At 40.2% G+C, this 22,055-nt stretch overlaps 1 protein-coding gene across 1 annotated transcript in view; it reads right to left on the minus strand.

Annotated features, from left to right (window-relative positions):
* Positions 1 to 22,055, minus strand: part of atp8b3 (ATPase phospholipid transporting 8B3) — a 58,579-nt gene that overhangs the window by 32,431 nt on the left and 4,093 nt on the right. Inside the window, exons 3-10 of the mRNA XM_072915051.1 lie at positions 18,557 to 18,648; positions 18,365 to 18,478; positions 8,856 to 8,954; positions 8,299 to 8,360; positions 5,338 to 5,410; positions 3,434 to 3,504; positions 3,264 to 3,355; positions 3,036 to 3,194 (exon numbers count right to left, since the gene is read on the minus strand). Of these exons, the coding sequence (XP_072771152.1) occupies positions 3,036 to 3,194; positions 3,264 to 3,355; positions 3,434 to 3,504; positions 5,338 to 5,410; positions 8,299 to 8,360; positions 8,856 to 8,954; positions 18,365 to 18,478; positions 18,557 to 18,648 (762 nt within the window). The remainder of the gene's footprint in view (positions 1 to 3,035; positions 3,195 to 3,263; positions 3,356 to 3,433; positions 3,505 to 5,337; positions 5,411 to 8,298; positions 8,361 to 8,855; positions 8,955 to 18,364; positions 18,479 to 18,556; positions 18,649 to 22,055) is intronic.

The following is a 22,055-nucleotide window of genomic DNA, read 5'->3' on the forward strand; positions in this document are numbered from 1 at the left end:
GATATTTAATGTTCGAACTGAGAAACTTAATTTTTTGTTGAAAATAATCATTTCAAACAAGTTGGCACAGGGGCATTTTTACCACTGTGTTACATTGCCTTTCCTTTTAACAACACTCAGTAAACATTTGGGAAATGAGGAGAACGATTTTTGAAGCTTTTCAGGTGGAATTCTTTCCCATTCTTGCTTGATGTACAGCTTAAGTTGTTCAACGGTCCGGGGTCTCCGTTGTGGTATTTTAGGCTTCATATTGTGCCACACATTTTCAATGGGAGACAGGTCTCGACTACAGGCAGGCCAGTCTAGTACCCGAACCCTTTTACTATGAAGTCACGTTGTTGTAACACGTGGCTTGGCATTGTCTTGCTGAAATAAGCAGGGACGTCCATGATAACGTTGCTTGGATGGCAACATATGTTGCTCCAAAAGCTGTATGTACCTTTCAGCATTAATGGTGCCTTCACAGATGTGTAAGTTACCCATGCCTTGGGCACTAACACACCCCCATACCATCACAGATGCTGGCTTTTGAACTTTGCGCTTATAACAGTCCGAATGGTTCTTTTCTTCTTTGGTCCGGAGGCCACAACGTCCACAGTTTCCAAAAACAGTTTGAAATGTGGACTTGTCAGACCGCAGAACACTTTTCCATTTTGCATCAGTCCATCATAGATGAGTTCGATCCCAGCGAATCCGGCGGCGTTTCTGGGTGTTGTTGATAAATGGCTTTTGCTTTGCATAGTAGAGATTTAACTTGCACTTACAGATGTAGGCACAAACTGTAGTTACTGACAGTGGTTTTCTGAAGTGTTCCTGAGCCCATGTGGTGATATCCTTTACACACTGATGTGGCTTGTTGATGCAGTACTTCCTGAGGGATTGAAGGTCACGGGCATTGCCGCTTACGTGCAGTGATTTCACCAGATTTTCTGAACCTTTTGATGATATTACAGACCGTAGATGGTGAAATCTCTAAATTCCTTGCAATAACTTGTTGAGAAATGTTGTTCTTGAACTGTTGGACAATTTGCTCAGCATTTGTTCACAAGGTGGTGACCCTCGCCCCATCCTTGTTTGTGAATGACTGAGCATTTCACGGAAGCTGCTTTTATTCACAATCCTGGCACCCACCTGTTCCCAATCAGCCTGTTCACCTGTGGGAGGTTCCAAATAAGTGTTCGATGAGCATTCCTCAACTTTCTCAGTCTTTTTTTGCCACTTGTGCCAGCTTTTTGGAAACATGTTGCAGGCATCAAATTCCAAATGAGCTAATATTTGCTATAAATAACAACGTTTACCAGTTCAAACATTAAATATCTTGTCTTTGCAGTCTTTTCAATTGAACATAAGTTGAAAAGGATTTGCAAATCATTGTATTCTGTTTTTATTTAGGATTTACACAACATGCCAACTTCACTGGTTTTGGGTTTTGTACTTATATTTATGTAAGGGATTCATTTGACCCTATTCCTGGGTGGATCTTGCGTGAGCGAAAGGGGGTGGGAGGGGTTAATTATTTTGCGATGCAGTCTATTGAAAATGATGGAAAGCGCCACTCTACATAGCAACTGACTATGTAGTCAAAGTTGGGAATGCCAACAAAACCCATTTAAGATATCCAACACTCTACTGCCATCTGGCGGCTAAAGTGGATAGTACACCGCCCCCCATTACGTCACGTTTCATGTGTCAGATAAACCGTGACCAATGGGGCCATATGAATTCCATTCCTACTGTGTCTAGACATGCATACATCATACTTGCCAACCCTCCCGAATTTTCCGGGAGACTCCCGAAATTCAGCGCCTCTCCCGAAAACCTCCCGGGACAAATATTCTCCCGAAAATCTCTCGATTTTCAGCCGGAGCTGGAGGCCACGCCCCCTCCAGCTCCATGCACCTGAGTGAGGACAGCCTTTTTTCACAACGGGAGGACAACAGGGTGACAAGAAATAAATCATCCAGACGAGAGATAAATTGTATTATTATGTTTATCTTACCTAAAAATAAATATATTTATTAATTTAAAAAAATAAATAAATGAATAAATTTTTACTATATTTTGCTAAAAACATCAAAATTAATTGTATTTTTATTTTATTTTTTTATGACTCCATATTACATCCAGGCATTAGAATTATACATTAAAATAAACATATTTGAAATAATACATTTTAAATCATCATAATAATTTATTTAAAATTACCATATTTAATTATTAAAACAATTGCTTGTTTATCAACAACTTTGGCATTTTATTCATTACATTTTGAAGCTCTCAGAAGCCAGGTTATGTTATATTCCTTAAGATTTATTTATGCAAGTTTGAAGTATCAATTATCTAAACACAGTTTTGTTTGCATATTTTCAGGATATATATATATATATATATATATATATATATATATATATATATATATATATATATATATATATATATATATATATATATATATATATATATATATATATGAAATACTTGACTTGGTGAATTCTAGCTGTCAATATACTCCTCCCCTCTTAACCATGCCCCCAACCACGCCCTGCCCCACCCCCGACCACGGCCCCACCCCCCACCTCCCGAAATCGGAGGTCTCAAGGTTGGCAAGTATGGCATACATGTAACCCAACAGGTGGGTGAAATTACTTCACCCCCAAGTGAGTGTGAGCTTTTCTTCCTGCCACTCACACACAACAATCAACCCAGGGAGAATTATATTTTTACAACCGGTTCGTACTGAGAGGTAACGTGTGCAATACATGGTGTAAAAGCCATCTCTGGAAGAAGTGACAGGGTCAGGGTGGTATTATCCGATCAATGATCACTTTAAAAGACTGGAGAAGTGTGCGATATACGAGACGTTTAGATGACCCGGATTTTAGAGTCGGCCGCATAATTAACAGGGTAATGTGTTCGACTCAAATTTGCCTTTGAGGCGATTGGAGGTGAACTAAGGATGCGTTGCCCTTCGTCTGGGATCTACGGGAGGTGTACCTAATGTTGTGTCCATTGAGGTGAAATGGGGGTACATTTACCGGTGTATATGACCAAGCCGTAAGCGTACGGCGTGTTCCGCAGCACTGTCCCCCTCAGCAGGATATGCTCGCTGTCCAGCGGGAGACATTGCCTCCGCCAGTGGAGCTGTCCCCTGAAGGTGTACAAGCGATCGTTGGGCTCCTCACAGAGAACGACACCTAGGAATTCAAAATATGACTTTTTTTTTTTTTTTAAACCATAAAATGGGGGGGGGGGTGGTCTATTACCGTCGAAGTTAGCCAGCGTCCCGTCTGCAGGGTGAGAGGTTAAGACATGGTGTGTTCCATCGAGAGCCTGTCTGTACTTCAGGTTTGTCTCGCTGTGTGAGTAGAAATAATATATACAATTATTATTATTATTATTATTATTTTCAATACATTTTGCATGCAAGTCTTACCCGTCAATGTCAGCTGTCTCCACATAACACAGACTCTGATGCTCTGAACTGCACAGGAGCAGAAGGTCTGCCTGAGAACCAACATAATAAACAAACAGTGCATACGTCCTGTCTTTTCAGAGATAATTACCGTATTTTTCGGACTATAAGTCGTAGTTTTTTTTCATAGTTTGGCCAGGGGTGCGACTTATACTCAGGAGCGACTTATGGGTGAAATTATTAACACATTACCGTAAAATATCAAATAATATTATTTAGCTCATTCACGTAAGAGACTAGACCAGTGGTTCTTAACCTGGGTTCGATCGAACCCGAGGGGTTCGGTGAGTCGGCCTCAGGGGTTCGGCGGAGGTCCAAACACACCCGACTCATCGTGTAATTACAAACTTCTCCCTATCGGCGTATTACGGATACGGCAACAGCTGACTGGTTTGCAGGTGTGTAATTTGTTGTGAGTTTATGCACTGTGTTGGTTTTGTTGTTTGAACAAGGTGATGTTCATGCACGGTTCATTTTATGCACCAGTAAAAAAACATGGTAACACTTTAGTATGAGGAACATATTCACCATTAATTAGTTGCTTATTAACATGCAAATTAGTAACATATGGGCTCTTAACTAGTCATTAATAAGTACTTATTAATGCCTTATTCGGCATGGCCTTATTATAACCCTAACCCTCTAACCCTGACCCTAACCCTAACCAAATAACTCTAAATTAAGTCTTTATTAATTAGAGCAGTGGTTCTTAACCTTGTTGGAGGTACCGAACCCCACCAGTTTCAAATGCACATTCACCGAACCCTTCTTTAGTGAAAAATAAAATGTTGTTTTCTTAATTTAATCTTAATTTATAAATATTAATCATGAAATTATGTTAATAAAGATATATTTTACAAATAGAAAGTTACAGGAATGTACACATGATCCCATGTTTACATCTCATTGTGCAACATGTGAATGCTTTAGTGGGAACTAAATGCGATATCTGAAAGGGGTACACATTATTTACAAAGTAGGACCCCCACCCAGACATACAATACTAGTGCACAGCTCATGAAAAACAATATTTTTTGTTATTGTCATTGTAAGTGGGCCAAAACACTTATATCAGAAAATAATCTCATGGAAATGACTGCTGTCATTTGATTAGAATAATAAAACTTTTAACTTGTCATTTAGTCATGTTTGGGACAGGTGTGCTGCAGGTGTGACCACAGTGTATGTGCACGTCTGACGTCGCTCATATGTGCTCCACTGAATGCTCAAGGAGTTTTTACGTTTGCTCACGCATATGGAAAATTAAAGGGAACATTGTTTGAGGGTATCCATAATATGTCGATAGGGAGAAGTTTTTATTTACACGATGAGTCTGGTGTGTCTTGACCTCCGCGGTGGAGGCTTCGCTGAACCCCTGAGCCCGACTCACCGAACCCCTAGGGTTCGATCGAACCCAGGTTATGCGCATATGAAACTGGTGGGGTTCGGTACCTCCAACAAGGTTAAGAACCACTGGACTAGACGTATAAGATTTCATGGGATTTAGCGATTAGGAGTGACAGATTGTTTGGTAAACGTATAGCATGTTCTATATGTTATAGTTATTTGAATGACTCTTACCATAATATGTTACGTTAACATACCAGGCACGTTCTCAGTTGGTTATTTATGCCTCATATAACGTACACTTATTCAGCCTGTTGTTCACTCTTCTTTATTTATTTTAAATTGCCTTTCAAATGTCTATTCTTGGTGTTGGGTTTTATCAAATAAATTTCCCCAAAAAATGCGACTTATACCCCAGTGCGACTTATATATGTTTTTTTCCTTCTTTATTATGCATTTTCGGCCGGAGCGACTTATACGCCGAAAAATACGGTATTATTATGGAATGAGCAGCTCACAGGAATGATTTGGTCTTTGTGGATGCGCACAATGTCTCCCACACACAAATCCTTCCATTGTGCTGTAATGAAACTGCAAACAGATGGAAAACGTGAGGCACAAATGGGTTAAAAAAAAAGGGCAAAAATGTGATAGAAAAACTCACTATATGAATTTTTATAGATATTTTATTATAAGACTATTTAGTGTGAATGCTGAAACATGACCCCAAAATTGATTGGTGTATTGAGGACAAAACATGGATAAAACATAACAAATGTCATTGAAATCCCTCAAATGGATACAATTTTATTACAGAAAAAGTTGCTATTGTTTTCGTCAATTGTCATTAGTAGAATGTTTGTCTCTCAGCATTCACACCTTTTTTAAATTAACGGCAAATAGCAAAATGTGTAATTTTGGTACAACATTAGCATGGGGAACATATTCACCATTAATTAGTTGCTTATTAAAGTAACAAAGACTTAATTTAGAGTGATTTGGACACTAGGGGAACATATAAGGGTTAGGGTTACTAATAAGCAATAATTCTGAGGTTATTGAGGGAAGACTCTTAGTTAATGGCTTACTGGTTGTATAATAAGGCCATGCAGAATACGGCATTAATAAGTACTAAATAATGACTAGTTAAGATCCAATATGTTACTAATTTGCTTGTTAATAAGCAACTAATTAATGGTGAATATGTGTTCCCCATACTAAAGTGTTACCATATTTTAAAAATGTTTTAATTATTGTTATTGTCTCTCCGCAATTAATTTTTTCCCCATTATTTATGCACAAATGTATAACAATGAATGCTTATCTCTGTGCATTCACACATTAGTAGGAATGTTTGTCTCTCAGCATTGGCACAATTACATTTAGTTTATGCACAATAGCGGTCTGTGATATGTGATTTATATATTTGTCTATGTTTGTTTTTTGTAGTGGCCATCTTTCGCCATTCACTTTTTTCCTTTTAACAACACTCAATAAACATTTAGGAATTGAGGAGACCAATTTTTGAAGCTTTTCAGGTGGAATTCTTTCCCATTCTTGCTTGATGTACAGCTTACTACTCAGTGGCCTAGTGGTTAGAGTGTCCGTCCTGAGATCGGTAGGTTGTGAGTTCAAACCCCGGCCGAGTCATACCAAAGACTATAAAAATGGGACCCATTACCTCCCTGCTTGGCACTCAGCATCAAGGGTTGGAATTGGGGGTTAAATCACCAAAATGATTCCCGGGCGCGGCCACCGCTGCTGCCCACTGCTCCCCTCACCTCCCAGGGGGTGATCAAGGGTGATGGGTCAAATGCAGAGAATAATTTCGCCACACCTAGTGTGTGTGTGACAATCATTGGTACTTTAACTTTAACTTTAACTTTAAGTTGTTCAACAGTCCGGGGGTCTCCGTTGTGGTATTTTAGGCTTCATATTGCACCACACATTTTTAATGGGAGACAGGTCTGGACTACAGGCAGGCCAGTCTAGTACCCGCACTCTTTTACTATGAAGCCACGTTGATTTAACACGTGGCTTGGCATTGTCTTGCTGTAATAAGCAGGGGCGTCCATGGTAACGTTGCTTGGATGGCAACATATGTTGCTCCAAAACCTGTATGTACCTTTCAGCATTAATGGTGCCTTCACAAATGTGTAAGTTACTCATGTCTTGGGCACTAATACACCCCCATACCATCACAGATGCTGGCTTTTCAACTTTGCGCCTAGAACAATCCGGATGGTTCTTTTCCTCTTTGGTCCGGAGGACACGACATCCACAGTTTCCAAAAACAATTTGAAATGTGGACTCTTCAGACCACAGAACACTTTTCCACTTTGTATCAGTCCATCTTAGATGAGCTCAGGCCCAGCGAAGCCGACAGCGTTTCTGGGTGTTGTTGATAAACGGTTTTCACCTTGCATAGGAGAGTTTTAACTTGCACTTACAGATGTAGCGACCAACTGTAGTTACTGACAGTGGTTTTCTGAAGTGTTCCTGAGCCCACGTGGTGATATCCTTTACACACTGATGTCGCTTGTTGATGCAGTACAGCCTGAGGGATCGAAGGTCACGGGCTTAGCTGCTTACGTGCAGTGATTTCTCCAGATTCTCTGAACCCTTTGATGATATTACGGACCGTAGACGGTGAAATCCCTAAATTCCTTGCAGTAGCTGGTTGAGAAAGGTTTTTCTTAAACTGTTCAACAATTTGCTCACGCATTTGTTGACAAAGTGGTGACCCTCGCCCCATCCTTGTTTGTGAATGACTGAGCATTTCATGGAATCTACTTTTATACCCAATCATGGCACCCACCTGTTCCCAATTTGCCTGTTCACCTGTGGGATGTTCCAAATAAGTGTTTGATGAGCATTCCTCAACTTTATCAGTATTTATTGCCACCGTTCCCAACTTCTTTGTCACGTGTTGCTGGCATGAAATTCTAAAGTTAAAATTTTTTTTTATCAGTTTGAACATCAAATATGTTGTCTTTGTAGCATATTCAACTGAATATGGGTTGTATTCCGTTTATATTTACATCTAACACAATTTCCCAACTCATATGGAAACGGGGTTTGTATTTTAATTGTATTTCCGGAAGGCACGATAACATGGTGGTCTCGGCATTTACACGTTTTTGTTTATTCAAAGTAGCTTTAGTAGGAACGCTTGTCTCAGCACGGACGCAATTACATCATGTTTTGTGCCATCCGTGAATGCCGGTGTTGTAGTTTTATTGTGTTGTGTTGTGTTGTTTTTTTAGGTGCATTTTTGTTCAGCATTGACACTGAACCACTCTCTGAATCAACCAAATTATCAAATGTCACGCTGAGAGATCACTCGATCTCGTCTCTTGTTTTCCGTGAAAAATGCTTGGCCGCCGGTTTCACTCATTCACACTTCATTAGAGCTTCATTAGAAGGCTGTTTCAAAGTGCCGAGTCCTGGGAGGATCACCCCTGCGTCTTTGTCCTCACCTCTGGGAGACGAGCACGTCACATGGTCGGGAGTTGATCGCAGAGTCACTGCCTCTCCTTGCCTGGAAACCCCGAGGAGAGTTGAGGTGAGAGAGGGTGATAGGAACCAGAGGGAAAGGTAGTGATGGACACCGAGGGAAAAGAAGAGGTTGGACAGGGGAAAGTAGAGACGCCATTACGGCGGCCCGGCGGTGACACCAGCTCGGAGATTTACACCCTTGCTAAATGATTAGTCAATAGAGAGGGGTCAAGCAAGCGTTTCAGCCGGGGCTCCTAATGGCCGTAACTCAGTGATGCACTTAACCGGAGAATTCTGCATGCAAAACATCACCCTTGCATTTAAGAGCAAAAGCTTTAATGAGAGCGGGGAGGGAAGTAATGCTACTGGGATGACTAGTTTGGTCAATGAGGAGAGGACGAGGAGTCAATGAGGACGAGGGAGGAGAGGGGAAAAAAAGAGTGTGCAAACCCATGCATGGCGGTGCTCATATATTTGGGCTTTGAATGGTGTGTTCAGGGACCTGCCCAGGGGGCTCCAGTAGAGCTGGCGGTCTCACCATGTCGTTAATGAGGTCCTTTATGCCTTTCACAGAGAGAATGATGAGCACCGGCACGACGGAGATGTACCACGCGATGGACGAGATGATGGGAATAGACTGGGAGACACACACACACACGACAAAGCAAAGTATGAAATACTGGACTGAACTAACACAATCGAGCACGGGCATAGGGAATATATGGCTCGCCATCTTTTGATGACTGCATCTTAATGAAAGCATTCAAATCCATCCCTTTAATTATCCACCTTTTCAGTGGCCTTGTGGTTAGAGTGTCTGCCCTGAGATCGGTAGGTCGTGAGTGATACCAAAGACTAAAAATGGGACCCGTTACCTCCCTGCTTGGCACTCAGCATCAAGGGTTGGAATTGGGGGTTAAATCACCAAAAATTATTCCCGGGCGTGGCCACCGTTGCTGCTCACCGCTCCCCTCACCTCCCAGGAATGATAAAGGGTGATGGGTTAAATGCAGAGAATAATTTCGCCACACCTAGTGTGTGTGTGTGACAATCATGGTGTAAGAGTCGCGTACATGCGGTCTCACTGATACGCAGTTGCGCAGAGTTGACACAGGTTTTAATGTTTTCACAAGCTCTTCAATAGATACGTTCGCTCCAGACTTTGCAGTCTCGCCAATCCTCCTCCCCCTCCTGCACCCGGCTGCTCAGATGATTAGATTAACACTTACCACCTGTGAAATCTAATCACCTGCCAGCTGTGTCTCACCGTCAGCACATGCCCCGCCTCTGCCCGATGGTGCTCGTCCTCAGCACCATGGACAGCGGCGGTGATCTTTGCTCCTGCAAGCGCGCTGGCCACATCTCCCCCCACACATGGGTACTTTAACTTAACTTTAACTATCCCGCTACTGTATTTTCCGGACCATAGGGCGCACCGGATTATAAGGCGCACTGCCGATGAATGGTCTATTTTTTAAAATCTTTTTTCATATATTAGGCGCACCGGATTATAGGGCGTATTAAAGACCTACTGAAACCCACTACTACCGACCACGCAGTCTGAGAGTTTATATATCAATGATGAAATCTTAACATTGCAACACATGCCAATACGGCCGGGTTAGCTAACAAAAGTGCAATTTTAAATTTTGTGCGAAATATCCTGCTGAAAACGTCTCAGTATGATGACGTCAGCGCGTGACGTCACGGATTGTAGAGGACATTTTGGGACAGCATGGTGGCCAGCTATTAAGTCGTCTGTTTTCATCGCAAAATTCCACAGTATTCTGGACATCTGTGTTGGTGAATCTTTTGCAATTTGTTCAATGAACAATGGAGACAGCAAAGAAGAAAGCTGTAGGTGGGAAGCGGTGTATTGCGGCAGGTGTTGTGCCGGATAACGCACCCCCGCCGTAGAATGCACCCCTTGACTGTTGTGCCGGATAACACAGCCGGTGTTTCATTGTTTACATTCCCGAAAGATGACAGTCAAGCTTTACCATTGGCCTGTGGAGAACTGGGACAACAGAGACTCTTACCAGGAGGACTTTGAGTTGGATACGCAGACGCGGTACCGTGAGTACCAGAGGTGGGACCAAGTCATTGTTTTGCAAGTCACAAGTAAGTCTCAAGTCTTTGCCCTCAAGTCCGAGTCAAGTCCCGAGTCAAGACAGGCAAGCCCCGAGTCAAGTCCAAAGTCAAGACTGGAAAGTCTCAAGTCAAGTCCTAAGTCCTGCATTATGAGTTTCGAGTCCTTTCAAGTCCTTTTAACCACAGACTAATATATTAACACAGATTGTGTATGCTTTTCAAACGCTGTATTTATTTATTAAAACAAGTGCATTTTAAATTGCAGGAAAGAAAATTGTGCTGACATTGCACTTTATAATAGCACTATTAACCAGTCATTTTAAACATTAACTCATTCCTTTACAGAACAAACACATTGAAAAATAAAGTGCAAATGTACTTATTTGTACAAAAGTGTTAACATTGAAAAAACATGACATATACGTGAACACAACAAAAAAGTTGTACTTTTTATATGTCAGGGCCCTATGCTGCATTGCATTTGCAAAAGACCAAATTAGCCAAGAGTCTGTCAGTCATTTGTGCACGATGGGGGCGTAGTATGATGCCACCATGGCTGAAAACTCGCTCCACTGGAGCACTGGAGGCAGGCACTGCCAAGACTCTCATGGCCACTCGGAACAGTGAAGGAATGTTCAATGCCCAGAACAAAAGGGGGGAGAGAGTTGTTTTGGGTTGGTGCACTACTTGTAAGTGTATCTTGTGTTTTTTATGTTGATTTAATTAAAAAAAAAAAATAATAATAATAATTATTTCTTGTGCGGCCCGATACCAATCGATCCACGGACCAGTACCGGGCCGCGTCCCGGTGGTTGGGGACCACTGAGGTAAACAACCAACAGTATGTCAGAAAGCTAGCTAAAACGGTACACATATTCATAATATAGTATACATTTTAACTGACCTTTATTTGACTATTTTTGTCTTTTTTTTAGGTGGCTAAAATACGCGGTGCTGCTGACCGCCGTCTAACGTTACGTGTGATATATTGACTAACGTAACCCTGCTTAAAAAAAATCACTGAACAAAAAGTATGAATAAGGTAGTGAACTGCAACAGATTCCCGTGTTTGCAATAACGTTATAACGTTAGCAGTGAGTTTACAGCCTCACTGATTTAACTACACAGCAAATAAAAGTCACGTTACTTAGCCAATAAACGTTATCTTACATTCAAAACTTACCGTTCTTTGTGCAACTTCAAATGCCGGACGAAGTTGGAAGTTGTTGCCTCTCCATCAGTAATTTTCGAACCGCGTGTGTTGCATACTGCAAACCGTTTTGTGTTGACCACCTCGTAATTTTTATACCCAAACGAAATTATTTTAGGTATCATTTTTTGTTCACTGGCGTGTGGTTTGGACATGTCTTCTTCGTTGGTTGTCCTGCAATTTGATTGGATGAATGCTGTGTGATGAAAACAAAGTAGATCTAATTTGATTGGCTGTTGTACTGAGACCACACCAGCTGACACACGCAACGCTGATAGACAAGTACACAATGAAAAATACGGAGCGCTCCCGAATAACTTTTTCATCTTTGGGTTTTGGGGAAAGTAGCAAGTCATGTCAAGTTATGTCAATTCAAAAGGCTCAAGTCCAAGTGAAGTCACAAGTCATTGATGTTAAAGTCTAAGTCGAGTTGCAAGTCTTTTTACATTTTGTCAAGTCGAGTCTAAAGTCATCAAATTCATGACTCCAGTCTGACTCGAGTCCAAGTCATGTGACTCGAGTCCACACCTCTGGTGAGTACGCATGCAGCTGCGGCTTCCAAACATTTGATCGCTTGCCCGTACGTGCGTGCCGCTATGTGCATGTCACGTACATAACTTTGGGGACTTTGGGGAAATATATGTGCTGTATGAACTTTGGGGAGGTGAACGGTACTTTGGGCTGTGGGATTGAGTGTGTTGTGCAGGTGTTTGAGTTGTATTGGCGGGTTATATGGACGGGAGGGGGGAGCTGTTTGTTATGCGGGATTAATTTGTGGCATATTAAATATAAGCCTGGTTGTGTTGTGGCTAATAGAGTATATATATGTCTTGTGTTTATTTACTGTTTTAGTCATTCCCAGCTGAATATCAGGTCCCACCCGCCTCTCACAGCATCTTCCCTATCTGAATCGCTCCCACTGCCCTCTGGTCCTTCACTCTCACTTTCCTCATCCACAAATCTTTCATCCTCGCTCAAATTAATGGGGAAATTGTCGCTTTCTCGGTCCGAATCGCTCTCGCTGCTGGTGGCCATGATTGTAAACAATGTGCGGATGTGAGGAGCTCCACAACCTGTGACGTCACGCGCACATCGTCTGCTACTTCCGGTACAGGCAAGGCTTTTTTATCAGCGACCGAAAGTTGCGAACTTTATCGTCGATGTTCTCTACTAAATCCTTTCAGCAAAAATATGGCAATATCGTGAAATGATCAAGTATGACACATAGAATGGACCTGCTATCCCCGTTTAAATAAGAAAATCGCATTTCAGTAGGCCTTTAAAGGAGTCGTATTATTATTATTTTGTAAATTTGTACATTTTGTAGATTTGTAAATTAAAATATTATGGTTAATTGTGTTAAATGTTTTGTTAGATCCATAAACACAGCAGCTGCACACGGTTTACCATCATTTGCATTGGTAATATCTTCCGTTATTTCTTATTCTGTTATTCCCATTAATGCCATTGATATTGAAATGTTGGCTCTGTATCCATATTGGTTGTCTGGTTATGAATTTATAAGTAGTTTTTCAACACATTTTTAAACATTGCAAAGGTTAAGAAACAGGTCTGTAGTTTGTAAATTGGTGTTTGTCTCCAGTCTTATAAATCGGTACAACTTTTGCTTATTTCATTTTGTTTGGAAATGTACTCGCTTGAACTGATGGGTTACTAATGTACGGTTATTACGTTCCACGTAGTGGTGGTTTGTTTGTGTTTCTTCCCCTATTGTTTCTACAGGTCACGCTCATTCACTGCCTCTGCTGCCAATCTACCGGTTCCTGTTCCCAGCTGCTCCTCATTTCACCTGTTAATCAGCCAGTCCACCATTCATCCTCCCATCCTGCTTAAAACCACCTGCTCACCACTGGAACAGGTTGATTCTTTTCCTGCCATGCCATGTTGTGGCCTTGATAGACTCTACTTGATTTTGCTATTGTGAGATCTACTTTGTCTTTGACGTCACTTTGTTTTTTTGTACCCATTTTTGTTAAGCTCTTTGCTTAACTTGTGCCACCCGTTTTTGTTTTTTTTTTACTTTGTTTTTTTCCACCTTTCAACTGTCCGTGTTTTGCAAGTATCTGTATAGTGTGCAGTAGGGTTGTACGGTATACCGGTATTAGTATAGTACCACAATACTAATGAATCACATTCGGTACTATACCACCTCTGTCATCGTCACATCGTCACATTGTGACATTGCTGGTTTTCGAGCAGACAAGCATGTTCGGCAGTGCATAAATAATCACAGAGTACTTACAGACACAGTGTGTAGACAGAAAAGGGAGAAAAGACGCATGTTGGCTTAAAAACTAACGATAAAGGTGAAGCTAGAACACTTAAACGCCCACCGGAAGAGGTGCTTTAAGACATGGCTAGCTAGCTATCAGCTAATGTTCAGCAGCAGTCTGCAGGGTTTTAGCTACTTCTAAATCACTAATCCTCGCCTCCATGGCGACAAAGTAAGTTTCTTACAAGTATCATCCCTGCAGGATGAGGAATAGCTAAACATGCTTTACTACACCGGCGTCAAAATGTAAACAAACGCCATTGATGGATCTACACCTGACATCCACTGTAATGATACCAAGTACAGGAGCGTATCTAGTCGATACTACTATAATTACATCAATATTTTTTGGCATCACAGCATATTATGTTATATTATGTTTATAAACTCAGGAAATACGTCCATGGACACATGAGGACTTTGAATATGACCAATATATGATCCTGGAACGACTTGGTATCAGATTGATGACCAAATTTGTGGTATCATTCAAAACTAAAGTAAAGCATCAAACAACAGAAGAAAAAGTGATTATTGCATTTTAACAGAAGTGTAGATAGAACATGTTAAGAGAGAAAGTAAGCAGATATTAACATTAAATGAACAAGTAGATTAATGATTTATTTTCTACCACTTGTCCTTAATAATTTTGACAAAATAATAGAATAGAAAATGACACAATATGTTACTGCATATGTCAACAGACTAAATTAGGAGCCTTTGTTTGTTTACTTACTACTAAAAGACAAGTTGTCTTGTATATTCACTATTTTATTTAAGGACAAACTTGCAATAAGAAACATATGTTTAATGTACTGTAAGATTTTTTTGTTAAAATAAAGCCAATAATGCAATTTTTTGTCGTCCCCTTTATTTAGAAAAGTACCGAAAAGTATCGAAATAATTTTGGTACCGGTACCAAAATATTGGTATCGGGACAACACTAGTGTGCCACCTAGTCTGGTTACCTTTCAATAACACTACTTTTGTTTTCAATTCTTGCCTTCGTTGTCTTTAATATACACCTCCTTAATGTTTAGTTTATACACTTTTAGAGACATCTGGGAACGTAACAATGGTACAGGTTCTGAAATCTCTTTAGATACCCTTTTTATCATTTCCATTTTAATTCTATGGACATTTATTTATTCATGTACTTTTTTATTTACTCATTAAATATAGCTGCTCAGTGTCCTTGTGGTTAGAGTGTCCACCCTGAGATCGATAGGTCATGAGTCATACCAAAGACTATAAAAAATGGGACCCATTACCTCCCTGCTTGGCTCTCAGCATCAAGGGTTGGAATTAGGGGTTAAATCACCAAATAATTCCAGAGCGCGGCCACCGCTGCTGCTCACTGCTCCCCTCACCTCCCAGGGGGTGGAACAAGGGGATGGGTTGAATGCAAAGGGTAATTTCACCACACCTAGCATGTGTGTGGCTATCAGTGGTACTTTAACTAACTTTTATTATTTAATTTGTTTGTTACAAATTGGGATCATACCCCGAAAAATGGGGTATGATTAAGTAAGCTCTGCTTCTTCCTACTCCTTATTGGACAGCTTGTAATTAGAAACTGGAAATGTGTGATGTACCATATTGTAACTGTATTCATGTCCACAATAAACTTAAACAACTACACACTGCTCCCCTCACCTCCCAGGGGGTGATCAAGGGGATGGGTCAAATGCAGAGGACAAATTTCACCACACCTAGTGTGTGTGTGACAATCATTGGTACTTTAACTTTAACTTAAATAGTTCAGGGGCGGGTGGGCAAACATTTTGGCTCAGGGGCCACATCGGCTTTTGAAATTCGACAGTCAGACCAGGCAAGCACGTGATGCATTTCAAAGGATATCAAATATGTTGAAACTAAGTAAGTACCTCAAACAGGGGCTATTTTAATCATAATACATCTATTTTCAACAATATCACATCAGAACATCAAATAAATATACAAGTGGTATTAAAGGGTTAACACTTACATTCTCTTTTAGGGGGAGCCGTGTTGTTGATTACCCTTTTTCGCAAGCGCATTGAAGTCTAGTATCAGTTTTGTTGTGGCTAGAGATGTCCGATAATGGCATTTTTGCCGATATCCGATATTGTCCAACTCTTAATTACCGATTCCGTAATCAACCGATACCGATATATACAGTCGTGGAATTAACACATTATTGTGCCTAATTTTGTTGTGATGCCCCGCTGGATGCATTAAAGCAGTGGTTCTCAACTTTTTTTCAGTGATGTACCCCCTGTGAACATGTTTTTAATTCAAGTACCCCCTAATCAGAGCAAAGCCTTTTTGGTTGAAAAAAAGAGCTAAAGAAGTAAAATACAGCACTATGTCATCAGTTTCTGATTTATTAAATTGTATAACAGTGCAAAATATTGCTCATTTGTAGTGGTCTTTCTTGAACTATTTGGAAAAAAGATATGAAAATAACTAAAAACTTGTTGAAAAATAAACAAGTGATTCAATTATAAATAAAGATTTCTACATATAGAAGTAATCATCAACTTAAAGTGCCCTCTTTGGGGATTATAATAGAGATCCATCTGGATTCATGAACTTAAATCCAAACATTTATTTTGTTGAAGTATTATTCAATAAATATATTTACCATATTTTTCGGACTATAAGTCGCAGTTTTTTTCATAGTTTGGCCGGGCTCCAGTGCGACTTACATATGTTTTTTTCCTTTTTTATTATGCATTTTGGGCAGGTGCGACTTATACTCCGGTGCGACTTATACTCCGAAAAATACGGTATAAAGGATTTTGGAATTGTTGCTATTTTTAGAATATTTAAAAAAAAATCTCACGTACCCCTTGGCATACCTTCAAGTACTCCCAGGGGTACGCGTACCCCCATTTGAGAACCACTGCATTAAACAATGTAACAAGGTTTTCCAAAATAAATCAACTCAAGTTATGGAAAAAAAACGCCAACATGGCACTGCCATATTTATTATTGAAGTCACAAAGTGCATTTTTTTTTTTAACATGCCTCAAAACAGCAGCTTGGAATTTGGGACATGCTCTCCCTGAGAGAGCATGAGGAGGTTGAGGTGGGCGGGGTTGAGGTGGGGGGTAGCGGGGGGTGTATATTGTAGAGTTAGTGCTGCAAGGGGTTCTGGGTATGTGTTCTGTTGTGTTTATGTTGTGTTACGGTGCGGATGTTCTCCCGAAACGTGTTTGTCATTCTTGTTTGGTGTGGGTTCACAGTGTGGCGCATATTTGTAACAGTGTTAAAGTTGTTTATACGGCCACCCTCAGTGTGACCTGTATGGCTATTGACCAAGTATGCATGGCATTCACTTGTGTGTGTGAAAAGCTGTAGATATTATGTGACTGGGCCGGCACGCAAAGGAAGTGCCTTTAAGGTTTAGTGGCTCTCTGTACTTCTCCTTACGTCCGTGTACCACTCCATACAGCGTCATTTTAAAAAGTCATACATTTTACTTTTTGTAACCGATACCGATAATTTCCGATATTACATTTTAAAGCATTTATCGGCCGATATTATCGGCAGTCAGATATTATCAGACATCTCTATTTGTGGCAATTCTTATAACAGATCTTTGCTCAATTCTGCTTTAAAGGGGAACATTATCACCAGACCTATGTAAGCGTCAATATATACCTTGATGTTGCAGAAAAAAGACCATATATTTTTTTTACCGATTTCCGAACTCTAAATGGGTGAATTTTGGCGAATTAAACGCCTTTCTACTATTCACTCTCGGAGCGATGACGTCACAACGTGGCGTCACATCGGGAAGCAATCCGCCATTTTCTCAAACACCGAGTCAAATCAGCTCTGTTATTTTCCGTTTTTTCGACTGTTTTCCGTACCTTGGAGACATCATGCCTCGTCGGTGTGTTGTCGGAGGGTGTAACAACACGAACAGGGACGGATTCAAGATGCACCAGTGGCCCAAAGATGCGAAAGTGGCAAGAAATTGGACGTTTGTTCCGCACACTTTACCGACGAAAGCTATGCTACGACAGAGATGGCAAGAATGTGTGGATATCCTGCGACACGCAAAGCAGATGCATTTTCAACTGGACTGGACAGATCAGCTTTCAGGAAAAGAGAGCGGATGAGGGTATGTCTACAGAATATATTAATTGATGAAAACTGGGCTGTCTGCACTCTCAAAGTGCATGTTGTTGCCAAATGTAAATGTATGCTGTAAACCTAGTTCATAGTTGTTGGATATTGCGTGATGGGTAAAATTTTGAAAAAAACTTCGAAAAATAAAATAAACCACTGGGAACTGATTTTTAATGGGTTTAACCCTTCTGAAATTGTGATAATGTTCCCCTTTAATATTTGGCGGGCCGAATTAAAGGGAGCAACGAGCCGGATGTGGCCCTCGGGGCGTAGTTTGCCCACCCCTGCCACAGTTAGGAGGAGACAGACATGGAGGAGATGCCGAACCGACCTGCAACACCACCATGAAGAGGAAGTAGAGATTGGCCGGTTGCTGGAACTGCTCAAACAGCGTCAGGGGCAGGAAAGTGAGCACGGAGTACTTATAGCTGCGCACCACGTTGTCCTGGCAACGAGAAAAATAGAGCATACGATAAAAAGCCGAATCCGTCAGCATCACACACGGGAATGAGGTGTCACTCACCGAGCATCGTCCCCGACGGAAGAACAGGAAGGATTTCTTCTGCTGTCGTTTGTGGTAGTGATGCTGGTTGGCCCTCACCTCCCATGAGAGGCCTGAGACCACATATTGACACAACAGTGCTCAGCTTCTCACGTCATTGTCATCATCATGCCGTTTTCTGTCTACAAAGGGCTCCAACGAGGCACCTGGCAGTTTCCCAACTTGACCTCTGTCACACAGAGATCCCGCAAAATGGTTGCAGTTGAGTGTATAAGCAATCATTTTTATCAACCTGGGTCCAGCACAGAGGGACGTCGCTGCATTGTGGTGTGATGTTGAGAATACAAGCAGGTGTGAATGTCATATGCTAACGTCACATCCAACTCCCTTATAAACACATGTAGGGATGGGTTCTGATTTCACAACTTTTTTAGGCACCGATCGAATTCTGTTATCGGGTATCGAGTCACGTAAAATGGAAATGTGCCATATTTCGATATATTTGTTGCTTATCATGTCCGGTTGCAGACTAAACTCCAGCCCAAAGAAACAATCACTCAAGCAGAACTCAGCAAAACTTTATCTAAGTAATGTTGCAATTTTCAACACCAACAAAGCAAGTATGCTTGGTAGTATGTATGGTTTTTTTTTCGTTTTTTTCTTTGTTTTTGCTGCAGCTCTTACATATTGTCATGCTGACGACATCTGTCAGGACTAGGACTGTGGCGTGGTTTGTTCTCCCGAGGTGCAAGTGAATTGGACCAGATGTGGCGTGATGGTAAATACATGATTTATTTAAACACTATAACTACAAAAAAAAGGATCAAACAAAAGGCGCGCACAGGGGAGGAGGTACAAAACTAGACTATAAACACAGAACTTGCACATTGGCAGAAACTATGAACAATTAAACAAAACTTGCAAACTATGGCATGAATAAAGAAAACTTACTTTGGATGAAAAAACGGCATGAAAAAGCGCAGCAAGGGTCATAAGGGTGTGGGGAGAGTATAACTGCGGGGATGTTGTCAGAACGACAAACTGAAAACAATGAACTTAAATACTATAGACATGATTAACGAAAACAGGTGCGTGACTCAAAACGTGAAACAGGTGCGTGACGTGACAGGTGAAAACTAATGGTTGCTATGGTGACAAAACAAAACAAAAGTGCACAAAAAGTCCAAAAACAAAACCGAACATGACTAAAACAAAACATGATCACACAGACATGACACATATACTGTAATGGTGTACATGGTAATTGGGATTTGTTCGATATTGTATATATTATATAAAAATATAATGTAATAATATAATATATCAGTATATATTATATACTGTATATATAATAATATAAATATTACATATATGTTGAATTTTATACATTGCTATTATGGTACATTTTTAGTCTACTTTACATCTGCATTATCTGTTATGATCCGCTGCCCGGATCATATTTCTGTTTGGGTTTTCTGTGTTTTCTGTTAGTCTTGGACTCATTTTGTTCCTGTCTGTGCACCTTTGAGTTGGTTACCATAGTTACATATTAATTCCACCTGCCGCTTGTGTTTCTGACGTGCACCTGTTGTATTCACTGACATTATTTAAGCCTGCCTTTTCCAGTCAGTCAGTCTGGCTTCTTTATTGTTGATCATGTTTCTGTTTGGCCATGTGCTGTTTGTTTTTTGGACACTTTTTAGTTCCTGGTTTCACTCTCTTGTTTTGTCACCATAGAAACCATTAGTTTTCACCTGTCACGTCATGCACCTGTTTCATGTTTTGAGTCACGCACCTGTTTTCACTATTCATGTCACTATTATTTAAGCTTCGAGTTGCCAGGCTGTCTTTCTGGCAACATAACACCCCTGACACTCTGCTTCATGTCATGTTTACGTTTCATGCCCAGTTCACGCTGCTTGCTTCATAGTCCATGCCAAGTAAGTTTTTGTTTATTAATGCCACAGTTAGTGTTTTTGTTTCATTGTTCATAGTTTCTGCCTTTGTGCAAGTTTTGTGTTTATAGCCAAGTTTTGTACCTCCACTGTGAGCGCCTTTTGTTTGTTCCTTTTTATTGTCATTATATTAAATCATGTACTCACATTCCCGTCTCGCCCGAGCCAACTTTCCGTTGCCTTCCGGAAAAACAAAACCCAAGGACCAAGTCTTGACAAAAATACTATTTCATCCAACATTTAGCTTGTGTTTCATCACAGACCGAATCAGAGGGGGAGAAGCTTTTATGTCTAACTAAGAACGTCAACCTCACTGTGATGTCACAATGTAGCCTGCAAAAACCCACACTGCAAAAACTGAAATCTAAGTAAGATTAAATATCTCAAATAAGGGTGATATTTGCTTATTTTCTGTCTGATAAGATAATTCTTCTCACTAAGCAGATTTTATGTTCGAGTGTTTTACTTGTTTTAAGGGTTTTGGTCCTAAATTATCTTAGTAAGATATTACAGCTTGTTGCTGAGATTTTATGACCTATATTGAGTAAAGCATGCTTGAAACTAGAATATTAACTGTTGCAAAGCTGTGTCATCAACACTCACAAGTATAAAAGTACTTTTTTAAAGTAATCATTTCTTATTTCAAGCATAATAAAAAATCATGACTTTGACACAATTGTGTCTCATAATTAAAACAGATGACAGCCAAATGGACTTTGCTGTTTTATTTTCAATGAAACAATAGAAAATACGTACTCATATAGTAGTACAGTTGGCACAGTACAGTAAACTGACAGTTAATATTTAAACATTTACCATTTCTAACAATTTTGAACAGAAATAGTCCATACACATTCAAATAAATTCTTCAAATTTACAATTTTGGCCGGGGGCCGGGCTGTATATATGCGCACTAATTGACTGAAAGAGCACACACTTGGCGCGATGATGTCATGTTATCGATGGAAAAATGTATTTGTAGACAATATGATTTGCCTGAGCGGCTCGTAGACCCCGAGAATAACAAGCGGTTGCCTTGTTGCCTTTCCATTAAGAACAATAAATTAGTTTTTAGTGTAAGTTTGCTGGTTTTAAGAAATGTAATGCTGAGCGCATATCATTATGTCAAGATAATGACACTAGCATTTACTTCATTTAAGAATATTTTTCAACATATTGAGCAAAAAGGTCTCATTTTTTATTCTACCAAGAAAAGTGCACTTGTTATTCGTGAGAATATACTTATTTTAAGGTATTTTTGGGTTCATTGAAGTTAGCTAATTTGACTTGTTTTGGAAAGTCTTGACAAGCCAAATTTTCTTGTTCTATTGGCAGATAATTTTGCTTAGTTTAAACAAAATACCACAAATGTTTGTATTTTCTTTTCTTGTTTTTGAACACTGACTTTTTGCAGTGCACTAACAGAAACATACAAAAGTGCGTTCACGCTCACGCCTTGGTGTTTTTTTAACCTTTGTATTCAACATTGTAAAAACATTTATCAGACCAAAATGAGGCAAATCATCATAGGTGCCCTTTAAAAAGAAAATACTTTGTGAACAATT

This window comes from Nerophis lumbriciformis, linkage group LG18, assembly GCF_033978685.3.
Source record: "Nerophis lumbriciformis linkage group LG18, RoL_Nlum_v2.1, whole genome shotgun sequence".
NCBI lineage: Eukaryota > Metazoa > Chordata > Actinopteri > Syngnathiformes > Syngnathidae > Nerophis > Nerophis lumbriciformis.